The sequence below is a fragment of the Leptopilina boulardi genome, unplaced genomic scaffold, assembly GCF_019393585.1.
Source record: "Leptopilina boulardi isolate dan_hultmark-lab unplaced genomic scaffold, ZJU_Lbou_2.1 LbouV2_278, whole genome shotgun sequence".
NCBI lineage: Eukaryota > Metazoa > Arthropoda > Insecta > Hymenoptera > Figitidae > Leptopilina > Leptopilina boulardi.
Genome location: NW_026137838.1, coordinates 4,047,197 through 4,072,286, shown reverse-complemented (window position 1 = coordinate 4,072,286; position 25,090 = coordinate 4,047,197). Strand labels below are relative to the sequence as shown.

Below are 25,090 nucleotides of genomic sequence, written 5' to 3'. Positions count from 1 at the left end.
ATATAATGTAAAAATTTTATCACTATAAACATACACTACAAAAAAAATTATTATTATTATTATTAAAGATAACCTAATTTTTTATGCAGAAAAAAAAGCAAAAATTATGAGATAAAATTGCTTGTACTGCAAATTTTATAGTATTAATAGTAGGTTATACATTTTTTATAATTGTCAATATATACTTAATGTACTTCAATAATTATTAATGTAAAAATAATTAGTAGTAAGGAAAATAATTTTCATACTTACATAATTTTCCAGACACCTTTTCCCGAGGCAAATAAAAGAAATTTCCATATAGACACCATAACCTCAATTATAAAATAAGTGCATGAAATCCGTCTGCCAATAAATTTGCATTTCAATTTAGTATTATTTGCTCCTAATTTGTTAAATTATATTGAATTTTCAATTTCAGGTTATTGACCCTTGGATGTATATGTAAACATGCTGCTCGATTGACAATTAACTTGCAAATATTTTCCATTTCTTCCTTTCGTTATTTGTTTCAATGCACTTTTTACAAAAGATTTTTCCGATTCTTGAAAGATATTTCATTTGCACTCACTTAGAAAATATTTCTTTTTCCTTCTTTTTGCAGTAAATATTTCTAACGGTGACAATTGCTCTTTTGGCGCTAAGATCACTTGTTTGGCGCCAATTTGGTATAAGGCTCGATTTACAGTAGTGATTTTGAGGGGGAAATGCCAGGGATGAGTCATAAGGAAGTGTCACATTCCGGACGTTCGACTTCTGCGCACAGTGTTTTACGCACCCAACCCTGGTATTCACCCTCCATTTTGTGTACTGTACATTCACCATAATAGATTAAAAGCGCGAACGGAAGTTCACGTTACTCACAGATGCTTTATAAAGTAGAAAAATTGATTATAAAATGTGTTATTAATATGAAGCAAAGATTAAAAAGCATCAGCGAATATCTCCAAAGGAAGTGGCATCCGATTTATAACTACATTGCGTTTAATTGTGGAAATAGGTGAGTTACAATTACATTCTCGTTCGTGCATGTATATCTATATATATATAATTTTGTGAATTATTGATTTTTTATTAATCTAATGATATTTGTTTGTGATATTATTCTTTTCTTTAGTATTTCGAGAATTTAACTAAACAAATTACGCTTTTCAGTAATCGCAATGAAACAACGCAAATTATCTGTTAAACAAGGGGGATGTTTACATTTTCGAGGGTCAATGACCTCAACTTGAGAATTCAATATAAGAAGTTCCGAGCAACGTGCTTTATTCTCGAATTATGTGAAAATCGACAACATAAGGCAGTGATCGTGTATAAAATGCAAATTAATTGACGGATGGATTCCAGAATTTCGAGGTTATGGTAAGTTTGCAAATTACTGACACTTTTCTTAATATAATTAATATTTACGTTTCTTATATTTAATAATTTTTGAAGTGTACTAACAATTATTTAAAATATATAATTTATAATAAGGAATTTTTTTTATAATTCTAAATGGAATCGTGAAATTTTTTTTATTTCTTTTAATTACGTTCTTTTATATGGTAAAAAAATGTTATTTTCAGTATTAAAAAATTAATTTCTTATATATTTAGATTATATTTAAGTTTTATTATTACTATTATTAATTATTAATATAATTATTATTATTTTAAAAATCGAAAGTTTTCACACAAAAATTTTTTTTTTATAATGTTCTCACATTTAGAAAACATTTTTATTTTTTTATGTTGGTAGTAAATAAATAAATTTTTATTTGGCGCCAAGAAAACTTGTTTGGCGCTAATTCGAGGGGGAAATGACAGGTATGGGTCATTGGGTAGTGTCACATTCCAGACGTTCGACTTCTGCGCACAATGCTCTACGCACCCAACCCTGGTATTTTCCCTCCATTTCATGTACTGTAAATTCACCATTAGAGAATAAAAGCGCGAAAAGAAGTTTCACGTTACTCCTAACAAAAATGTTACATAAAGTAGAAAAATTGATTATAAAATATGTTATTTATATTTAGCAAAGATTGCAAAACATCAGTGAATATCTGTGAAGGAAGTGGCATCCGATTTGCAGCTACATTGCGTTTAATCGTGAAAAAAAGGTGAGTTGCAATTTCATTGTCATTCTTTGTCTGCATATATCTGTGTGTAAAATTTGGTGAATTATCTATTTTAGATTAATATAATGAATTTGAGTTGGTGATATTATTCTTTTCATTAGTATTTCGAGAATTTAACTAAATAAATTACACTTTACAGCAATCATTGACACAACGCAAATTATTTGTATCTCCAAACAAGGGGGATGTTTACATTTTCGAGGGTCAATGACCTCAACTTGAGGATTCAATACAAGAAGTTTTGAGCAACGTGCTTTATTCTCAAATTATTTTTATGAAAATCGACAACGTAAAGCAGTGATCGTGTATAAAATGCAAATTAATTGATGGATGCAATGGATTTCAGACTATTGAGGTTATGGTAAGTTTGCAAAATTATCGATACTTTTTTTTATAGTATTTACGTTTCTTATATAATAATTATTGGTGTATATTAACAATTATTTTTAATCTATAACTATTCTGATCTTTTTCTTTTACTTTAAATAATTATTTTATCAAATATTAATAATAATTGTGAATTTTTCTATCATTAGCAATGCAATCGTAAAATATATATTTTTTTTTAATTACTTTCTTTAATTTGGTAAAAAATGGTCCTTTAAGTGTTAAAAAAAATTAAATTACCCCTAATATATTTAGATTATTATTAATGTTATTTACAATATTATTAATATTATTATAAAAATCGAAAATTATTATAATTAAAATTATTTTTTTTTTCTGATAATGTGCAGGTATTTTTGTATTTTTTTTTAATTGCGTCCTTTTATTAAAAAAAAAAAATTCTAATATTTATTTCTTGAATAAATAAGTAAATAATTTCTAGTTATATTTTATTTTCAATAAATAAATAAAAAATAAACAATTATTGTTCTTTTAACAAATTTAGATTTTTATTATTCTAAAAACAGAAATTATTCTTATTTAACATTTTTTTTTTAATATTCAGGTACAATTTTTGTACTTCTTTTAAATCTCCTTTTATTTGGAAAAAATTATTCTAATATTTGTCTATAAAATAGAATAAATAAATAATTTCTAGTTTTACTTTTATTTTTCTATTAACAAATTAAGATTGCTCATAATATATTTAGATTATTATTAATGTTATTTACAATATTATTAATATTATTATAAAAACCGAAAAGTATTATAATTAAAATTATTTTTTTTCTGATAATGTGCAGGTATTTTTGTATTTTTTTTAATTGCGTCCTTTTATTTAAAAAAAAAATTCTAATATTTATTTCTTGAATAAATAAGTAAATAATTTCTAGTTATATTTTATTTTCAATAAATAAATAAAAAATAAACAATTATTGTTCTTTTAACAAATTCAGATTGTTTTTATTCTAAAAACAGAAATTATTCTTATTTAACATTTTTTTTTTAATATTCAGGTACAATTTTTGTACTTCTTTTAAATCTTCTTTTATTTGGAAAAAAATATTCTATTTGCCTATAAAATAGAATAAATAAATAATTTCAAGGTTTAACTATTATTTTTCTATTAACAAATTAAGATTGCTCATAATATATTTAGATTCTTATTCAAATAACCGAAAGTGTTCTTAGTTAAAAAATTCTTTTTTTTGTAGGTACAATTTTCTCGGAAGAACAGAGAGAGTGTTTCGGAGCAGGAGGTGAAACAGATCGAGTATAGCCGAGCGCTGTTCAAAGTGAGTCAATTATTTCTAATTTTTTATTACTCTTTATTTAAATATTGTTAAATTAAAGAGAAATTTCTCTTTTCTTTCTCTTTAATATGCAATCAACAGTTTTGGTTTTTTTTAAAACTTTTAATTATTCAATTAATTTAATTGTTATTACGAAATATTTTTTTTTTTTAAAAAACCAAACGAGAATACACTATAATTCATTTCTCCGTGATGGACAAATCCCCATATAGAAACGTTTAGGATCTCTCTGAGTGGTCAGACGGAGATTATGCAGAATAATTACTCCACAATAGCGGCTCTCCTCTGTTTAATCTGCAATTAATGTTTCAAATTGCCATAAACCCCTCGGAGTAACAGATGACACTTATCAATATACTGTGGCACAGAAACCGTATATAGAGAGAGATCGTAAAAGGCGACAATAATTTACAGATCCAACGAGCATATCCATAAACTCACATTTTACATCTATTTCCTCTAAATATTCCTACAATTTAGATATACATATAATCATTTGATTAATATCATTTTATTTTTTCCGTTTCTAATTTCTATTTTCCAATTTGAAAAAAAAAAAATTGGAATTAGGGGATAAAAAAGTATGAAATAGAAAAAGTTATTATATTATGGTTTGGATTTTTACAAATCTCGTAATAAAATAGTAAAACCCAAAGCCATGTTTCCCTATATTGAAAAAAAAAGAAATATATATTAAGGGTCGAGAAAATCCAAATAGAGGATATTTTTTGGCACATCCATTCTCGTAATTCGTGGTTATTATTCGTTTACATGCGAAAGTTCAGAGCGTGTAAATCCCGTTCCCTGCGTCGAAAAAAAAAAACTTGATCTTCCAATACCCCCTCCCTCCCCCCTCTACATATGTATTTTCTATAGACACACTCGTAACGTACTGTATGTTATTCTAAGAACTATCTACTTAGGTACTTTTATATTCAATACATTTGCGATGGGCGAGGGTTATAGTGCTCCCCAAGGACACACAAAGAAGGAAAGTCATCTCTCCAACCCCTTGAAACACAAGTCCTTGGGAAGCCCATAACACGAGGTATCCGAAGGGTTACATTTAGGGGTTCCAGTCTTCTTCAAATGGAAAATGCATTAGATAAATTGCATTCGATACTTGTGAAAATTGAATAATTGCAATTTTTTAATTTTCCCTTTTAATTCCTTTTTTTAGTGTCTAGAAAATAAAAAATTCGTCATCATGTTTCTATAGAAGGGTGGGTTTTTTTTATTGACGTGCACTTTAGAGAGATATTCGACTCTCTCCCTCCTTTTTTTGCGAGAATGATGTAAGATGATACAAATTAAAATGAATAAATTACGAGAGGAGAAGAGCGTACCATGGGCTCAACAGTAGAATAGCAAAGGAGCGCTAATTAAATTCTAACAGAATACGTGAGTACGCATGCACCAGTGACTAATGATGAACGCGACAGTTACACCATTATGTCACCACTCGTGACTCGCTTGCGAATAACTTTTCTCTATTTCCATGAACCATATAGAAAACAAAACTTATTAAAAGTGTGATTTAAATCCCCCGCCCTTTTTTTTGAACAATTAAAAGAAGTTATATAATTATATTTTTGCAAATAGGAAATATTTTAAATTAAATTTTTATTTTAATAACGGTTCATTGTTGGTTGGATGATAATAAATTGTGCCCAGTTGTCACAATGATCGAGTATGAACGTGTGTAGATGAGGTCGAGTGAAATAATGCTTCATAGGATGAACTTTCCCTATTTAGGATGAATTTTTTTTTTTTCTACCGCTTTTATATACACGCCAACGCTTATGGTGCATATATAGCTTTTCATAAGAATGCGGTAGCCACGGCCGGATAAACACGATGTGGTTTTGAGGCTCGTTAAGTAATTGTTGGAAAGTAAAATTTCATGTTAGGGTATAATCATCAGCCTTGGGGTGTTTTTTAAAAAAAAAACCCATTATTACAATAAAGGTTGTTAATATTCCAAAATTGTGTCTGCATACATTTTTCATAATAATCCAGGTTTTTTTTTTTGGGATTTTACCTCAGGACCTAGTTGTTTTTCTCGCACTTATATAATTCACATTCATTTTTAGTTCTATGGAAAATTATGGTTAATTATTAATAATAATTAATAATTATTATAATAAAATAATAATTAATAATTATTATAATAAAATAATTATTAATAATTATTATTACTAAAATTTTATTATTTATTTTATTTTTATTATTAATCATTATTATTATTACTAAATTTTTTAGTTTTAGGTTATGTTGCAGAAAACTTAAAAAATTAATAATAGATGAATATCGATAAATAAAGTATTAAAGTATCTGTAATTGACAAAAGCAACGAGTTTTGTGAAATACCACTTTGCATCGAGAAGAAAGATTTTTTTGATTTAATGAAATAAACGTTGAAAAATTTTTCTTTGATACAAAGAAAATTTATTTGTTTCAAACAAATTATCTTTGAATTAAAAAAAAAATTATCTTCATCAATTTTTTTATTTAATTCATATTAATTTTTACTTTGATCCTAATACACTGAAAAAAAATTTTTTTTTGATTCAAATACTTGATTACTTGATTATTATCAAGTAAATATTTATTTGAACTAAATAATTTTTATTTGAATTAAATAAATTTTATTTGAACCAATAATTTTTGTATTTCAAACAAATACCATTTAATTGACTGTAAAATAATAATTATTTGATACAAATAAATATTTATTTGATAATAAAGTAACCGATTATTTGAATCAAATAAATTTTTTTTCACTTTAGCAAGATTAGAATTTCTTTAATTTAATGCAAAAATTTCTTTTATTCAAAGAAAATTTTTTTGAATCTAACAAATTTTTTATGAAACTAAGAAGCTTTTTTTGTTTCCAAAGAAAATTTTATTTTTAATGAAAGAAAAACCGTTAAAATAATGGTTTCTTTAAATCAAAGAAATCTTTTCTCTGGGTGTGTCAGTGCAACACTGTACAGGTAATTCTGTAGGTAAAAGTAAACTTCTTTACCGACTAATTTACTAATTAAAAATTTCTATTTCTAAAAAAGGAAATAATATAAAAATAAATATAATCACAATAATACAATAAATAAAATAATAATTTTTTCCTTTAAAGATTTGAATGTTTTGAATATCAAGTGTCGGTAAAGAAATTTACCTTTACCTATAGAATCAAATGTACAGTGTTGCAAAAAAATAATTTTTTATTTTCGATAATTGCACTCTCTAAATCTGAATTAGTAAAAATGTCTACTAATTTGAATTAGTGACTCACTTTTTGCTTCTGAATTAGTAAAATTTTACTAATTATTAGTAAAATTTAACTAATTCTAAAGCAAAAAGTGAGTAAAATTTTACTAATTATTAGTAAAATTTAACTAATTCTAAAGCAAAAAGTGAGTAAAATTTTACTAATAATTAGTAAAATTTTACTAATTCTAAAGCAAAAAGTGAGTCATTAATTTAAATTAGTAAACATTTTTACTAATTCAGATTTAGAGAGCAGGTATTTTTATACTTTATTTATCAATATTTTTCTATTTTTTTATTAATTTTTTTTTGTTTTCTGTACAAATAAAAAAAAAATATATCCTCGGTATTTTATTCATGAAAAATTTGCAAAGAATTTATTTCATATTTAATTCATTGTTAGGCGGCATTTAATCACACATAAGTAGGCAATGTTATATAAACATGAGAATAAAATGTTGTACAAGTGATTTTTTTTTAATTGTTAAAGCTGTGGTTGGATTTAAAATAAAATATGACGCATTCTGAGGGAAGTGACTTTTGAACTAATGTGTATTTCGTTGTGAGTGCTTGCTCTCTGTCTCAGGCATGTGCGCATACATGCTTTCCAACGCTTCGAGCACTTTGGAGAAGATAGTCAGGGTGTACATGTATGTATATAAGGACTGACAGGGTCAGAGGTGTACATTGGCGCCTACAAGTGTCGGCAAATTAGATTATACGTGACCCTCACCTTACACCCTTTCTTCTATTTTTTTTTCCCTTTTTTTTTCTTTTTTCGCTTCTTTACTTTAGACATATATAAGAACGAAGGAAAACATTGTACTCTCCCAGCTAATAAGTGCCCTAAGTGCACTAGCGAATCGATATCCTCTTTAGGAGAAACGTGATCTTGAAAATGATTATTTCTTTCTCAGTTCTTTTTGGGTCTTTTCTGTTTCTTTAGAAATTATAGAAAAAAAATTTTTAATAAAAGAAATTTTGAGGCTAATTTTTAAAAATTAGATTTTCTAAATAGGATAAATTATCTTTAGTATAGCATTATATGCTAAAAGAAACAAAATCTACCCGGGAAAAAGCCTTGTAATCCTTCTAATTCTGCTTCCCTAGTTTCATAATAACATTTATGATGTACGGCATAATTACAGCGATATTTTAAGTGAAAGAAGAGAAGGAAGGTTTGGGACCAAGGTGTGTCTCTCATGAGACTCTCTTAATGCCTTACATTATTTCATTTTAAAAGGATTCTTATGTATACTTTATTTTGCATATATAAAACTTAAGTAAAATGTTTATTTTATTCGCTAAATGTAATTTTACAAGTTTAAAAAAATTTTCATTTTTATAAAAAATTTTATTATTTTATTTCCTATTATAGAATTTATATTATATAATTCTAATTTTTATAGGAAATAAAATATAAATAAAAAATCGTTCATTCATGAAATAGAAATAGCCATTTTTTTTGATATGTAGCGATTTCTTTTGTTTCTTCCAAGTTTTTAGCGGTAAAAAGAGAACTTCAAACAGTTGTTGCATAATGCATTGCTCTTTCGTCCCCGCTTCTTTACTGTAACCCTTCAAATACAAAAAAGCTTTCTGCGATGGCAACTTTACAACTGATGCCAGGAGCCTTTCCTGTACCCTTTTGTGTATCTATAAATGTTCTTATGTGTACTTACATACTGTATAGTTCTCGATAGCCATATTGTGAATCGTACTTAAAGTGAAATGCGTGAGTCTCTTGTGACTTGTAAAACCAGCAGAACAACCAACTGCATTTCGTTTATACATATATACTATATATATATATATATATATATTGAGGGAAAATTCGTTCACTAGAAGTCAATTTATTTTGAACTTTATTTTTTTTAATATTTTTAATTCTATTCAATTTTTCTTCCTCATGGAGGAAGCATTGTAATACCGAAATTTTTCGAACTCGATTTTTTGATGTATTTTTATGTTTTTTGACCTCAGGAATCCAAAAATTCATTTTCTTAAATATCTCGAATACTATAAGAGCTAAAGGGATAAATTTTTTTTTTAAATTGTAGGTCTCACTGGCGGACAAATAATGAGAGTACTTTGAGCCATATTAATAAAAATTAACTATTATTTTTTTTGAATTAAAAATTTTTTTTTTAAATCGTGTTTTGCCCATAATTTAAAAAAAAATGTTAGGACACCTATAAATATTTTTCTTTAATTTTGTAGAGTTTTTTTAAGATGCATCTTTTTGACCTATTTTAGTGAATATCCTAGTGATATTTTATCCAGAGTTATTTTTTCAAATTGAAAATTTTTTAAAATTTACCTTTCTTGCATTATTTATTAAAAAATCTTTATGTATCTTTAAAAATATTATAAATAACTTGGAGAATTTTTTAAAAACGACACAATTGATCTATTATTGAACCTTTTATTGTAAAATATTACAAACTTATTGATGTTAAAAATCTATCTCTCCAAAAATATAACTTACCACCATTTTAAAATTATTATAATACTAAATAAGTTATCATAAATTGATCACAAAAAATCTCCATGGTGAAGCAAAGTCTTCATTTTATGAACATAAAAAGTTCATACTTTAACTTGGCAACGGTTTTTGTATTATTATTATTATCTTTCAGTGGGGAATAATTTTAATATTACACTGCAAAAACAATTTATTTGATATAAATACTCAATTACTTGAGTGATTATTATCAAATAAATATTTACTTGAACCAAATAATTTTTAATTAAATTAAATAAATTGTATTTGAACCAATAATTTCTGTATTTGAAATAAATACCATTTAATTGATTCAAATAATAATTATTTGATACAAATAATTATTTATTTTATAAAATTATTTATTTATATAAATAATTATTTATTTGTTACAAAAAAATTATTTATTTGATAATAGTCAAGTAATCGAGTAGTTGAATCAAATAATTTTTTTATTTTCAGTGTATAAAAGTAAATTTTAAAAGATTGAAATAATAATTTTTCTTTTAATTTTTTTTTTTTTTTTTTTTTTTTTTTTTTTTTTTTTTTTTATTTATTAATAGTACACGGAAAAAATCTTTATCTGGAAAAGCGATATGTTTCTTTAGAATAGCTAAAACTTTCACGTGAATATATATCGCTGTTCCAGTGAAACTTATCGCTGTTCCAGGTGAATATATTTTCCGTGTAATGTTTGTATAATTTCTTTCTTCTTTGTTTTTTTTTTTTTAAATAAAAAATCAATATAAGATGATAAAATATAATTTATTAATATATAATCAAAATTCAGTGACAAATTCTTATTAACACTTTCAAAAGTTTACATTATTATTAATATTATTATTATTATTTTTTTTTTATTTTTTCTTTTAAAATAATTTAAAATACGGTTTAAATACGTCAAATACGTTTTTAGCGTAATAGACTCCACTTTCCACTTTATTCAACATATTCAATGAGTCTTCGTATTTCTTCGAATTTTTTTTATACAATTCTAACAATTTATTTCTTTTAATTTTTAAAATTTTCAACATACACTTCCGTAGTTTGAATGTTTTAGGTTTTTTTGTTGAAATACAAAAATTATAAGCAGCTTCATCTACTTCAATTAGTGGTATTTCCTCATCTGTCAAAAAATGTAATTGATAAAACTTTGACTCCAATTCATCTAAATTCTCCATAATAACTAGAAGACGTTTTCTTCTTCTCTCACTGGACAATTGATAAGGAGTTTCAGCTAATACACCAGCAAGATCTGATAGAGATTTAGACAAATCTACTTTATATAAAGAATTAATTGGATATGATTTGGCAGCACGTTTCACATTATAATGATGAGAAGGTAGTTCGACTATCCCCTTCAAAAATTGGTCTAGCTGAAAATATTATTTTATTATGAAAATAAATGTGTGATAAAATTTAGATAATTATATAATTGTGACAATTAAAGAATTTTCTATGCTAGTTGAAAATTTCAATGTGTAATTTTTGATAAATATTAATTGTAACGAAAGAATTTTAAATTGAGTAAAACTTTTATAATATTTAAAAAATTAGTTGATGAAAAAGTAATTATTAAATAATAATTCCAATAAATGAAAATTCAGTTAAAAAAAAAAATTAATTGATAAAATTTTATTGGATAAAAAATCAGTGAAATAGAAATTTGTCATAAAATTATAAATTAATTGTTAATTATTATTTATTGATTAACGTTGATAAAAAAAAGTTAGAAGGGTTTATTTTTTTAAAATTTACCTTTTCCTCCTCAGAATTTTGATTATTTGTGCTTCTTGATAAACAGAAAGTATTTAATTGTATCAGAATGAAAAGAAACAGCAAAAGTTCTCTTAGGCTTTTCATTTTTAATATAGTTATGTTAAAATAGGTTTAGGTAGTTTGAAACTATTTAAAAAAAAATTGTAATATTAAAACGCAAAATACTGTGATTTATATAGTTTTCTCTTAAAATAATTTACGTAAGTATCTTAATAAATAATTTGTTTAGCATATTATTTCTACTTTTTAAATTTTTATTAATTTATACGCACACGTAATATTTTAACTGTGTCAATGTTAGAACATTACGTACGTCATAAAAAGACAATAGTTGGAACAATAGTTTAAATAGTGTCTATACTAATTTACGTCACGTTTATATTTATTTAAAATTTTATTTAAAATTATTTATTCTCTCTACTAGTTTAAAACATATTTCAAGACAATAGTTTAATCCCTTAACTACTGATGACGAAGATTTTGACCATCAAATCTTTATCATCGCAGTTAAGAGGTGTGTCTATACTAATTTACGTCACGTTTATATTTATTTAGAATTTTATTTAAAATTACTTATTCTTTGTAATAGTTTTAAACATATTTCTCGTTTGAAGTTAAATATTTACTAAATATAAATTAAAGTTAATTTACCCACATGTTATATTCGAATGACGTTAATTAATAATAATAATAATTAACAATTTTTAATAAAAATATTATTTATTATAAATAATAATTACGTGTAATGAGACGTTGAATTTGAATGCTAAGCATGCATTGTTTTCAATAAACAATATTAATTGTTAATTATAATTATTAAATAATGAAATAATTAATTTTTTTTCAATTCAATGTCATTTTCTTGTTCAATTGTTTTATATACTTAGAAATATAGGCGGAAAATAAATTTTTAAATTGTTAAATAAAAAACTTAATTTTTTATATTAAAAAAAAATATATAAAATTTCCATGAAATGAAAATTCTCTTCCAATAAAAATTTGCTAAAATAGAAACAAGTGATAAATTCTATTTTTTTTATAGAATAATAGTATTTTTTTTTTACAAGTTATTATAGTATCCTGATAAAAATTGGTATCGAATTGAATTGCATTGGATGACAGTATAATTTACAGAAGCTCTCTCTCTCTCTCTCGGCATTGCAGACTTTTATACTATTTGTTTTTTTTTTTCTATCAGAGAGATTTTTACGGGTATTCCATTACCCGGAGAGATGTGTACCCCCACCGACCTTTCTCGAGGCCCGACTCGTCACTGGCGCCACTTTATGACCAAAGAGTCATTTATAATTCGCGGTGTAGGACTGTGATTTTTCACTTTTATCGCATTTTTGTTACAACCACCCCCTATCTCTTTCTCTTTCTCTCTGATTCAGAGCATGCTACGGACAGGCAAAGAATAATACACGAAAGGACGTTGAAAATTAATTATTACTCACTGGAATAGCCGCGCAGTGAAGTTCATATAGACTATATAGAACGTCACATTTGTCTTTCTCAATGAAATGTACTTAATGTTCCTGAAAGTTCATGTCGCTCTTTAAAAACGAACTTGCAGGGGAAAAAAAACAGTAAACATTAAAATTACATTTTTTTAAAGAGATATTAAAAAAAATCCCTGATTTTTATTTTTTGGATTTAAAATTGTTTTTGGATCCCGTGTAGAAATCACCAACGTATGCCTAAAATGATTGTTAGCTCAACATTGGTCCTACCTTGGCAGCCCCTGTTTATATATTCTAGACTGATCCTAACTTGGACTTAGCTAGAACATCTAGTTAAGTGTTAGAAAATTTTTTTATGAAAAAAAGTGATTGAATTTAGCATTTGTAAAATATTCTCAAATAATACTTATTTAATTAATTGATAATTATTTATATGGTTTTAATTATTTATTAATTTGCAATAAAAATTTAATGACATTTTTCCATAGTTATATTTGTTAATTTATTTAATTGTTATATATATATATATATATATATATATATATATATATATATATATATATATATATTGCCAAATAATATATTTCAAAAATATTTTGTTGAATTTTTATTTGTTTAAACAATTTATTGTTCATAATTTATATTTTTTTTTAAATACACATAGGCAGGGTGTCGATTATGTAATTTGATTTGACGTCAAAATCAAATTCATTTTAACGTCAATGTCAAATTTAATTCAACAAATTCATTGTTTTATTTAACTTAGACGTTAAATTAAAATTTAATTTTTTATTTCAATTTAACGTAGCATTCAAATTTAATTTTTTATTTCAATTTGACTTTGACGTCAAAGTCAAATCAAATTACATAATCGACTCCCAGTAGCACAATTTTATAAATTTGTTACCTTCTTTTAGTAGTTATTAATTTAAAGGTTATAAATAAAATATAATATAGAATTAAATTTGCAAAAACAATTATGTTAAATTCTTTAAACAAATAATTGTTTCTATTTATTAACATTTTTCATAATAATTTTCCTAGAAAAATGCAGTATTTTTTCCTATTGTAAAATTAGAAAAAAGCTGCATCTTTCTAGGTGCACTATAAAAAAAGTAAATATAAATAACAATAAATTGTTTAAACAATTAAACAATGCAATATAATGTTTTAAATCCATTATTTGACAACATAAAACACTTACAGTGAAAGTTCTGGATGATTTCAAGAATTTTTGTAAAATAGAATTAAAAAAATATAGTGACAATTTATATAGACAAATCAAATAAAAATATATAATTAGGTTCGTTACCCGTAGGATTCAAATTTTAATTCAACTCTCAGAGTTTAATTTAAAATTTACAGGATATTCCTTCTAGAAAGTTAGTATTAACAATTAAAATTAATTTTTTGAATTATTTATTATTTATTATTAAAACTGGTTTTAACTAGGCACCCAAGTTAGGACCAGGCTAAAATCGCCTCACAAACCATTGTTGGACCAAGTTAGAATGCCAAATTTGGACCTAGTTAATAGTAGGGCAAAATAGATAGGACCAAGCTAGAACGAGTTTTCATTTTATACACGGGATTTAAGAAATATTCCATGGTATTGCATCAGCAATTTTCAATGTTTAGAAATTGATAAAAAATTTTTTTTTTGAATTTTTTCCGGAAAAACAAATATTTGGTTATTGTATATAAAAGATGTCATTAGAATAAAATATGTATGTAAATTTACATGTTTAATTTATATTTAGTTGTTTAATTAAATACAGGAAATTAATAGACAGAGTAATTAATATACTAATCAAATTGTTTATTACGATAATTATGGAAATTTTAAGAAAAAAATTGTATAAATTCCACTATTTTTGGTTTTAATGTTACACTTTTTTGAAATAATTTCAACCTATCTCAACCTATTTCAACATATCTGTATTCAAAATGAAAAGCCTTAAAAAAGTTTTTCTGTTTCTTTTCGTTTTGATACAATTAAATATTTTCTGTTTATCAAAAAGCATAGATGATAATTCTGAGGAGGATAAGGTAAATTTGAAAAAATAATCTTTTTTAAATTGTTAATCAATAGTTAACAATTAATTAATAATTATACTATTATTTAAAAATTATTTTCCATAAACTAATTTTTTATATATTATAAAATGTTTATTCAATGAAAAATTCTTTCGTCACAATTAATATTATCAAAAATTACACATTGAAATTTTCAACTAGCATCAAAAATTCTTTAATTGTCACAATTATATTATTATCTAAAATAATACTAAACATTTTATTTATAATAAAATGAAATTTTCAGTTAGAACAATTTTTAAAGGAGATAGCCGAACTACCTTCCCAACACTTAATTGTTAAACGTGATGCCGTATCAGAGGCTGAATTAAATCTAAATAATCCTATACCAAAAGAAGATCTTATCGAATTTATAAAGAATATTCCAAAAAATAAAGTTAAACTACCAGAACTTATTGGTGTATTAGCTAAAACTCCTTTTCAATTGTACAGTGAGAGAAGAAGAAAACTTCTTCTAGCTGTTATTGAGAAATTAGATGAATTGACGTCAAAGATTTCTGAATTAAATTTAACAGATGAGGAGGCAAAACCACTAATTGAAGTAGATGAAGATGTACACAATAAATGTGTTTCAAATGAAAAAACCGAAACATCCGAATTACGACAGTGTATGCTGGAAATTTTAAAAACTAAAGAAATTGAATTGTTGGAAAAGCGTGAAAAAAAATCGAAGAAATTTCTAAAATCTTTGAAAATTTTAAAAGCTGTTGAAGTCGTAGTCGAATTCGGTCAAAAAGCCTATGAAGTAGCTAAAGAGTTTTTGTAATAATAATAAAAAATAATAACAATTAAAACTCTTGACAGTGCTAAGAAAAATTTGCCACTGTATTTTGAATAATAATAATAATAATAATAATTATTATTATTATTATTATTATATAATAATAAAAACTGTGATAGTGCTAATAAAAAAGTTCCACTGTATTCTGATTATATGTTAATAAATAATTTTTTATTATCTTATATTGAATTTTTATTTAAAGAAGATACAAAGCATTTCTTTAAAAATTTATGCAAACATTATTATTATTTAAAAAATTTAAAAGGAAAATTATTTTTTCAATACTTTAAAATTTACTTTTATAATATTGAAATTATTTTCCAAAAATTATTCTTGAAATACTACTATAAATATCAATTTTTATTTTGTCAACTGTGAGGATTTTTTTAAGACAGCTAAAAATTTCTATATTATACAAAAAAAAATTAATTTGATTCAAATAATTGGTTCTTTGACTTTTAAATTAATATTTACGTGAACCAAATAATATTTATTTGAATTAAATAAACTGTAATTGAACGAATAATTTTTGTATTTGAAACAAGTAATATTTTATATAACAGGTTATACATATTTAATTGGCTCAAATATATAATAACTACACGCAGAGAAATGATTTATTTGAACCAAATAAAATATATTTGAGTTAAATAAACGTATATTTGTCTCAGAGCCTACTAACTTATTTATTAGGCGTAAATAAAAATTTTATTTGTCAGAAATAAATTTTTCTTTGGCTCAAATAAATTTTTTATTTCAATGAAATAAAATATATTTGCAACAAATAAATGAATTAGTAGGTTCGGAGACAAATATACCATTTCTCTGAGTGTATATTCCATTCAAATAAATATTTATTTAATATAGTCAAATAACTGATTATTTGAATTAAATGTTTTTTTTCATTCTAACTGTAACGAACAATATTTTTTATTCTTTTTAGAAATTTATTTTGATTACAGTAGGAGTGGACAAAACAATTTAACATTAAATATTAAATTTACACCCAGAGAAATGATTTATTTGAACCAAATAAAATATATTTGAATTAAATAAACGTATATTTGTCTCAGAGCCTACTAACTTATTTATTAGGCGTAAATAAAAATTTTATTTGTCAGAAATAAATTTTTCTTTGGCTCAAATAAATTTTTTATTTCAATGAAATAAAATATATTTGCATCAAATAAATGAGTTAATAGGCTCGGAGACAAATATACCATTTCTGAGTGTAATTAATTTTAATTTTATAAAATTTGTTTACATTTATAAAATGTATTAACTAAAATTAATTAAATTGTTTATTTCTTGATTGATCCTTTACACTGAACTTGAATTAAGTTAGGAAGGAAAAAGGATATCATTAGAACCAAGAGAGAGAGAGAGAGAGAGAGGCGTTAATTCATTTCGCGAAGCAATTTAGATAATCCCACCGAGGTGATGTTTGGCTTTAATCGCAAGGGATCTTGCTTGTCCATATTATATATAAAACAGAAAGGGTTACTTGCATATGCTTTAAAATTTTGAACGTGAGAATTAGGAAAATAGATTTTTTTCCATTGTTTTTAATAAATTATTTCACATTGAAATATAATCTAAATATTTATCTATATCGTTATAAAAATGCATCATATATTTTTTATGTTTAAGTAGAAAATAAATAAATAATAAAATGATAATTAATTTTTCTTTTTGCAGATTCTATCCTCGATGGCTTTTGGTGTCATGTACTTTAAAGATAAGGACGAATATAAAAAAGGGAGAGGATTCACAGGATTTTTCATATTAATGTGAGTTGAATTTTTTCAATTTTTATTCTTATTAACGCATATGTGCATCCTTGGGAAATCAACATTGAATCCCTTTCATTCAGAAAATTTGCATAAACACAATTAGTTGACCAGTAGTGTTTGAATTATTCAAAATGCAACTCTAGATGACGATCTCCCTATTCTCATCATCTCTTGATTTCATATTCCAAAATTGGCCTATAAGATTGATTACATAATTTTTATTTTTCCTAACGATTTTGTTTCTATAAAATGTTGTAAGCTTAAAAAATTCATTTGTGAATCAATTTTTTTGGGGAAATTTTTAGTTTAGTTATTTTCTTTTAAGTTATTTATTGGAGATTATTTTTTTTTTGAATGAGAAGGACATAAAGTCACAATGTATTGTCATGTCAAAATGCTTTAGGTTATGCATTAAATCCGGGTTGTCGAGTAATTGACGAACTATGCCCCGTGAACTCACATATATGGGCAATAACAGAGCGGGCAGGTGGATCCATTCACAAACCAAGAGAGCTTTGAGAGATTACATTGTTGCAACGAAGCCTATATATGCAACGTCACGCTTGTATCTCTCAACCAAAAGCATCTACTATACATTAAATCCTATTTAGAGTATTCATCTAAAATTTAGTTTCTATTTTTTTCATTAATTTCTCAAATTAATTTTGAGAAAATATTTTACAAAGTTAGCGATTTTAGTTGAACAATTTTATTTCAAAAAAAAAAACAGGGTCCATTGGGAAACAAAAATTTATGTTAATATTTGTAATTTTTGATTTGAAGAGATTATTGCTTCTTTAGTGTTGGAAATTGGATGGTATGCTACTGTTATGTAAGGGGTAACAAACACCATATAGGCAAAACACCCCTTACTGCATCACGAGTTTCCATACGGAATTTAATCACTTCGCACACAAAGTTGCACCCTGCAGGGCTTTAGAAGTGAGTAGAATGGGTCGGCATCCGCACGTTCCCTTTCCATAACCGTTGATATCGTGACCGTGAATAATTTTAACGAATGATCCCTGATTCAGCCCTCATAGATATATATATATATATAGAGAGAGAGAGTACAGAAGAAAATAATGTGCGATAAAAAGCAATATGGGTTTTAAAATTATTATTATTATTGTTATCATTATTATGATCATTTGCCATTATGAAATATCCCTTTTTTTCCTTCATGTCATAATTATTATTCTCATTAATCAAAATGGCACAATTGCAGTGTCAATTCGATGAAATAACAGGATCATAAATAAAATTATTTCAATGGAGGAAATAATTTTGATTTCTTCTTTTAAGACTGTTTTTTTTTAGTATGGGGATTGAAATATTTTGTCTGACTATGACTGACTTTTACTACTTATACCAAAAAATGTTGAAAATTTTAAAATAAAATTATTTGCTTACTACGACTGAATTTTGCTACTTAAACAAAAAAAATAGTTAAAAGTCTGACTGGAATTTCATTTTACTACTGAGCCAAAAAAAAAATTTAGAAAGTCTGACTAGGATTGACTTTTCCTACTAATACAAAAAAAAATTAGAGTCTGATTTAAATTTACTTTTACTACTGAGCCAAAAAAAAAATTTAGAAAGTCTGACTAGGATTGACTTTTCCTACTAATACAAAAAAAAAATTAGAGTCTGATTTAAATTTACTTTTACTACTGAGCCAAAAAAAAAGAAAGTCTGACTAGGATTGACTTTTCCTACTAATACAAAAAAAATTAGAGTCTGATTTAATTTACTACTTTTTTAAAAAATATCTGACTGAAATTTACTTTTACTACTGAGACTATAATATAAAATTTTTAAAGTCTGACTAAGACTGACTTTTACTACTTATACCAAAAAATGTTGAAAATTTTAAAATAAAATTATTTGCTTACTGAATTTTGCTACTTAAACAAAAAAAATAGTTAAAAGTCTGACTGGAATTTACTTTTACTACTGAGCCAAAAAAAAAAATTTAGAAAGTCTGACTAGGATTGACTTTTCCTACTAATACAAAAAAAAATTATAGTCTGATTTAAATTTACTTTTACTACTGAGACTAAAATATAAAAAATTTTGAAAGCCTGACAATTTGGCTTTTACTACTTACACAAAATTTGAAATTTTTTAAAAAATGTCTGACTGGAATTTACTTTTACTACTGTGACTAAAATATAAAAATTTAAAAGTCTGACAAAGAGTGACTTTTACTACTTATACCAAACTTTAAAAAAAAAATTACACGTCTAACTGAATTTGACTTTTATTACTGAAACCTAAACATTAGACAAAATATTTAAATTCTAACTGAAATTTTCTAACAAAAATAGCTTGAACAACAAAATATTATTATTTAAACAATATTATTATCAACAATTTTGAAAAAAATATCGCGTTATACAAACAATGAGAATCGAGAATATAAAGTCCTTCTATATCGAAGAGTTTGGAGTATCATTCGTTTGAAAATAAAATCTCGAGTGGTCACGTACATATACAGTTGTGTTAAGGCGATGGATAACTTCTTGATAGAGGTGAATGTTTTCAAAGAAAATAATACAAGGAGTTGGATATATGAGTAAAGGAAATTTTTTTTTCTATATATAGATACAAAATCAACTTTTTGATATAAAATAAAAATTAACAAAAATATTTTTCTGAAAAATACTTTTTTATTTTTCAAAAAATTGATCAATCATTATTATATTTTGATGATAACATATTTTTTTATTATGACATAATTTAAATGTTAAAATTTCAAATAAATTTTTAAAAAATCAATTTTTCTTTTTAAAGTTATTTATCATAGTGAGAAATATAAAAAAGTAAACTATTTTTTGCAAAATTAATGAATTTTATCATTTAACTTTCATTACATTCACTTTGTCATTAAAAATTTTAAATGTACTCAAAAAGTAAAAGAATTGAATATTCAAATGGACGAGAGTCTGTTATTTTTTGCATGTGAAGAGGAATTTTTCTTGGTTTTTCTTTCGTAGGTATATATATATATATATAATATAGGAGAGCAAAGAAGGGGTTAATATTTCTGTTGGATCAGTTTATATTTCTTTTTGACCAATCTACTCTGACAGTCTCTCGCGACTCTAGAATGGAAATTCACGACTGACGGACAAACCTTATAAATATTCAAAATAGAACGTAAAATAATGCGACACGCGAGACTAAAGGCATTTCTTATCATTCAACGAGCCCCATATGGCGGAACAAGTATACTATAAACGCAACGTTATCTTTAAATAGTGCTTCTCACATATTCCCCTCTCTTCCCTATGCTTTTTGAAAATAATATCTCACAATTTTTATCGTATTTTTAAATTATAATTTTAATCCAATTTTAAATATGTTTATAAAATACCGATTAAATTTTTATAATTATTGAAATTTTAAATTAAATTAAATTTTAGAAATTAAGTAAAATTTGTTTTGTTTTAATTTGAATTTACTATTTTATTTTGTTACATAAATTTATTTCCGTGTCACTTTTTGATGTAAATTTAAAAAGTAATTATTATATATATATATATATATATATATATATATATATATATATATATATATAGAGTAAATTGTAAAATCTATAGACAGCTGTCAGACTAACAGTCTGACACACAGAGGGAATATGCATGCAGTCATAGACAACGAGTTTTAAGCCGACAGTTTACAAACGCCAGATCGAATTTCTCAAAGCGAAACCCCTTTTTAATGCAAGATTTATTCAACCATCCTGTGTTTAAGTGCACATAATGGAATATCTAAATATGTAAATGCAAATTAATGATTTAGCACTTGTGCGCGCTAAAAATTTTAGATTTAATTAATTTTTTCAATCTTTTCACATAATATATTCAATATTGAATTTAATGAGTAATTTCATTTGTCAACTTGAAAATTTTCATATTAAAAATTGACTACTAAATGTACAATATTAATTGTAAATTCTCGATAATTTTTGGTAGGGAAGAGAAAATAATAATCTGTTGTTATTAATTAGGTGCAAAAGTACATGAATTACGGTCTGACTGCAAATTATTTATACTACTTGGAGAAAATTTAAAAGCCATTGGGAAATTATTGGCTGACGTAAAAATTTTTTTTTACTTCTAGTAGGACCAAATTTACAAGATAATTTATTAGTCTGACTAAAATTGAACTATACTACTGAGGGTAAATTTAAAATTTTAATCGTCTGACTAAAACTGACTTTTACTACTTATATTTAATATCCAGGAAAGGCTGATTTTAATTGACTTTTATTACTGAAACTATAGTGGAACTGTTTTGTCTTACTAAAATGTACCTTTTAGTACTAGTGCAATTTTTTTCAGAAAATTTATAAATTTTTGTCCGACTAGTACTGACTTTTACTACTGGAATAAAAATTACAAAAATAAGTTTTTTGTGACAAAATGTCCCACTTGGAAAGATTCCCCGCAAAGTGCCCCTTGGAGGTTCTATCAGAATTCCGCCGGAACTTCCAATAATTCCTTCGGAATTCCATCGGAGTCCCAAAGGATTTCCGATGGGATTCAGAGGGAGTTCCGACGGAATTCTGGCGGAATTCCAACGGAATTAGGACTCTACAAATTTTGAAAAAAAAATTAATCGGAATTCCATCGGAATTCCATCAGAATTTCGTCAAAATCCCATCGGAAATTCTTTGGAACTCCGATGGAATTCCGACGGAATAATGTAGAAAATTCCGGCGTAATTCCGTCGGAATTCTGATAGAACCTCCAGGGGGCACTTTCCGGGGAATCTTTCCAAGTGGGGTAATACTTACTACTGATATCAAATTTATTAGATCTATGAACTGTTTTGTCTAACTGACACGGACTTTTACTACTAATACAAGAATTACAATTACTGAAAAGTCTGACTATAACTGAATTGTACTACTTATTAAATTTTGGAAATTTGGAAAGTCTGACCATATCTGACTTTTACTACTCATAGAATTTTAAAAATTTGTAATGTCTGACCACTGCTGACTTTTACTACTGACTAAATTTTGAAAAAATTGGAAAATCTGACCATAGATGACTTTTACTACTTATAAGAAATTAGGAAAGTGTAACCGTAGCTGAATTTTACTACTCATAGCAAATTTAAAAATTTTGAAATGTCTGACTAGAATTTACTTTTACTACTGACTACAAATTGGAACTGTTCTGTCTGACTGAAACTTACTGTTACTACTTGTTAAATTTTCTAAAACTTTCAACTTTTTTGCCTGATTAAACTGACTTTTACCACTGAAAATAAATTTACAAGAATTAAAAATTAAAACAGTCATTCTTGTAAATTTATTTTCAGTGGTAAAAGTCAGTTTAATCAGGCAAAAAAGTTAAAAGTTTTAGAAAATTTAACAAGTAGTAACAGTAAGTTTCAGTCAGCCAAAACAGTTCCAATTTGTAATCAGTAGTAAAAGTAAATTCTAGTCAGACATTCCAAAAATTTTTATATTATATTTATATAAACTGTAAATGTAATGATAAAAAATGTACATTTACATAAAAGTACATCATTTGGATAAAAAAAAAATACGACAAATAGAAAAGAAAACAAGTGTTTATGTTGGCACATAGATCTTATGGTATTTGGCATGGCAGCAACAAATGTTAGTTTTATAAAGTTTCGATCTTTGGGCGTGTATAAATGAATGTTGCGTATATATATACACACAATTGGAAATGGACAACAGAAGAGACATGCATCACTCGTAACGGCTTTGAAAAAAATAAAAAAATAAAAAAAAAAAACTATTAACTATCAATGCCCGGAAATAGATTTTTTTTTATATTCTTCATTCTAAATGCATCACATCAATCATATATGACTGTCCTGATATTATCGACATTGAGTTAAAAGTTATAAAAGTTTAGAATACAATATTGAATTCATTGTTATGAGACTACTCTCTATTCTTCAGTAGCATTTTTTGAAAAAAAATTTACAATTCAAAAAAAATATAATTTTTAAAATTTTTGAAGAATATTCTCTTATTGATGATAGTAATGATAATAATGATAATGGTAATAATTATGATAATAATGATAATAATGGTAATATAAGGTTAATTAAACAGCGATTTTTTTATGGAAATAATTCAAATACGAATAAAAAAACTAGAGCGTAGAGATGGGATCCAGTTTTTTTTTCCTGAACAGTTAATGTAAAATTCAATTTTTTTTTTCGATTCGGCGCCAATGTTAGCAAGATACGCGGATTTTACGTTGGCATAGGCAATGGGAACCCGTCGCTTTTCACTGTGAAATTAATATTTAATTTCTTATCTCTCTCTCTCTCTCGCTCTTTCCCTCTCACTCCTTCTCTCTCATCTACGAGCGGAAACTCTTCTATGAAGGTTCATATATATAAAGAGGGGATTTTATTGCCCTCTCAGCCCTTGGTTGCTTTTACTTTTTTTTTCCTCCTCACGTTATTTAGAAGCCAAAGTAACAGGAAAAATACAAGTCTCTTCATTGTTTATTAATGTCAGAGGTTTATTACAACTACTCTTTCAAAAAAAAAACAAAAAAGGAAAAATATCCTCCCAATTGAAAGAAACGATTATGAAAGCATTTTTGATGAAAGAGAAAGAGGTGACCGTATGTAAAAAAAAATTGTACTACCAGGGACAACAAATATTTGTAAAACTAAAAGTTAACAGAAGTCTTTCAAGTGAAATTAAATTTCTTTTTGGTTGAGGGGGGAAGGGTAGGTTCTCGAAGGAAATTAAGGTATACTACTGTTCCCTTTGTTGTAAAGACGGGCTCCCTGGGAAAGAGCATTCAGTGCGGAACTTTGAGGTTAACCTCTGCTAATACTGGCACTCGAGTCTCTTCTACAAGTGAACCCAACCACTCATTACGAAACGTGTCCGCTCGCAGCGTCTTGGGCTACTTTGATTTTATTAACCTAATTGCACTTACGCCCATTTCTGTTACAACAAAAATCGAATTTTTTTTTTCAGCCTGAAAAAAATTAAACCAAAAGTTAAAATATTTCAAATTTAACTGTGGATTTTTGGAAGTGCTTTTGGATTAAGAAAATCGTATAATCAAACTCTTCTTTTTGTTTTTGATTTTAATACCAAAATCAAAAATTTATTTCTACGATTTTAATAATCTAAAAGCATACAATTGCAAAATCAATAGAAAAATCTGCCTTTGATTTATTGAACGTGACAAAGTTCTCATAATTTCAAAATTTTTTTTGTTAATCGATTATTTTAGATTTAGTCTCAATGCCACAGTTGCTTCTGTCAAATTTGGAAATGAAATTTTTTATAGATTTCTATATTACCGACCGGTTTAAGATTTAACTACATGTTAGTACAGCGCTGACTGTAATTTAATTTTTCTTTTTTGCAGATTCTATCCTGGATGGCTTGTGGTGTCACGTACTTCAAAGACAAGGGCAAAAGTAAAAAAGGACATCGAATTCTTCACTTTCAGACTTTTTAGATCTCGGTCTATTTTGACGGTTATTTTTCACATTCTCCAAATGGAAATTTAATTTGAAAGTAGGGATCTCCGAGGGCTATTTAGTTTGAAAG

The 25,090-nt window shown here is 25.5% G+C and overlaps 3 protein-coding genes across 6 annotated transcripts; 2 read left to right on the top strand and 1 right to left on the bottom strand.

Annotated features, from left to right (window-relative positions):
• Positions 1–836: 836 nt before the first annotated feature.
• On the top strand, positions 837–25,090 carry LOC127281967 (uncharacterized). Of its 4 annotated transcripts, none has more exons than XR_007843121.1 (7): positions 837–1,000; positions 1,156–1,365; positions 2,021–2,104; positions 2,262–2,483; positions 3,724–3,804; positions 17,414–17,505; positions 24,906–25,090. XR_007843121.1 is itself a non-coding variant. In XM_051305994.1 (6 exons), exons 3-6 carry the CDS (start codon positions 2,481–2,483, stop codon positions 25,048–25,050), a joined length of 321 nt encoding a protein of 106 aa, XP_051161951.1. In that variant the 5' UTR covers positions 1,130–1,365; positions 2,021–2,104; positions 2,262–2,480; the 3' UTR covers positions 25,051–25,090. The 4 variants fall into 4 exon arrangements, 2 of the variants coding, with proteins under 2 accessions (XP_051161951.1, XP_051161952.1); XR_007843122.1 differs by having other exon boundaries at positions 2,224–2,483; XM_051305994.1 differs by lacking the exon at positions 837–1,000 and having other exon boundaries at positions 1,130–1,365.
• On the bottom strand, positions 10,342–11,524 carry LOC127281966 (uncharacterized). The gene is made up of 2 exons (XM_051305993.1): positions 11,354–11,524; positions 10,342–10,971 (listed from the first exon to the last, which is right to left on the bottom strand). The coding sequence occupies exons 1-2, from the start codon at positions 11,456–11,458 to the stop codon at positions 10,465–10,467; spliced, it is 612 nt and encodes a 203-aa protein (XP_051161950.1). The 5' UTR covers positions 11,459–11,524; the 3' UTR covers positions 10,342–10,464.
• LOC127281965 (uncharacterized) lies at positions 14,745–15,897 on the top strand. Its single transcript, XM_051305992.1, has 2 exons — positions 14,745–14,886; positions 15,161–15,897. Exons 1-2 carry the CDS (start codon positions 14,785–14,787, stop codon positions 15,698–15,700), a joined length of 642 nt encoding a protein of 213 aa, XP_051161949.1. The 5' UTR covers positions 14,745–14,784; the 3' UTR covers positions 15,701–15,897.

Excerpts from the sequence above, each read along its gene's own strand:
- LOC127281966 (XM_051305993.1), bottom strand. The coding sequence starts at position 11,458 with ATGAAAAGCCTAAGAGAACTTTTGCTGTTTCTTTTCATTCTGATACAA. Across the intron at positions 10,972-11,353 it reads AAAATTCTGAGGAGGAAAAG|CTAGACCAATTTTTGAAGGG; the intron begins GTAAATTTTAAA and ends TAATATTTTCAG.
- LOC127281965 (XM_051305992.1), top strand. The coding sequence starts at position 14,785 with ATGAAAAGCCTTAAAAAAGTTTTTCTGTTTCTTTTCGTTTTGATACAA. Across the intron at positions 14,887-15,160 it reads ATAATTCTGAGGAGGATAAG|TTAGAACAATTTTTAAAGGA; the intron begins GTAAATTTGAAA and ends TGAAATTTTCAG.
- LOC127281967 (XM_051305994.1), top strand. Across the intron at positions 3,805-17,413 it reads ATAGCCGAGCGCTGTTCAAA|ATTCTATCCTCGATGGCTTT; the intron begins GTGAGTCAATTA and ends TTCTTTTTGCAG. Across the intron at positions 17,506-24,905 it reads ACAGGATTTTTCATATTAAT|ATTCTATCCTGGATGGCTTG; the intron begins GTGAGTTGAATT and ends TCTTTTTTGCAG.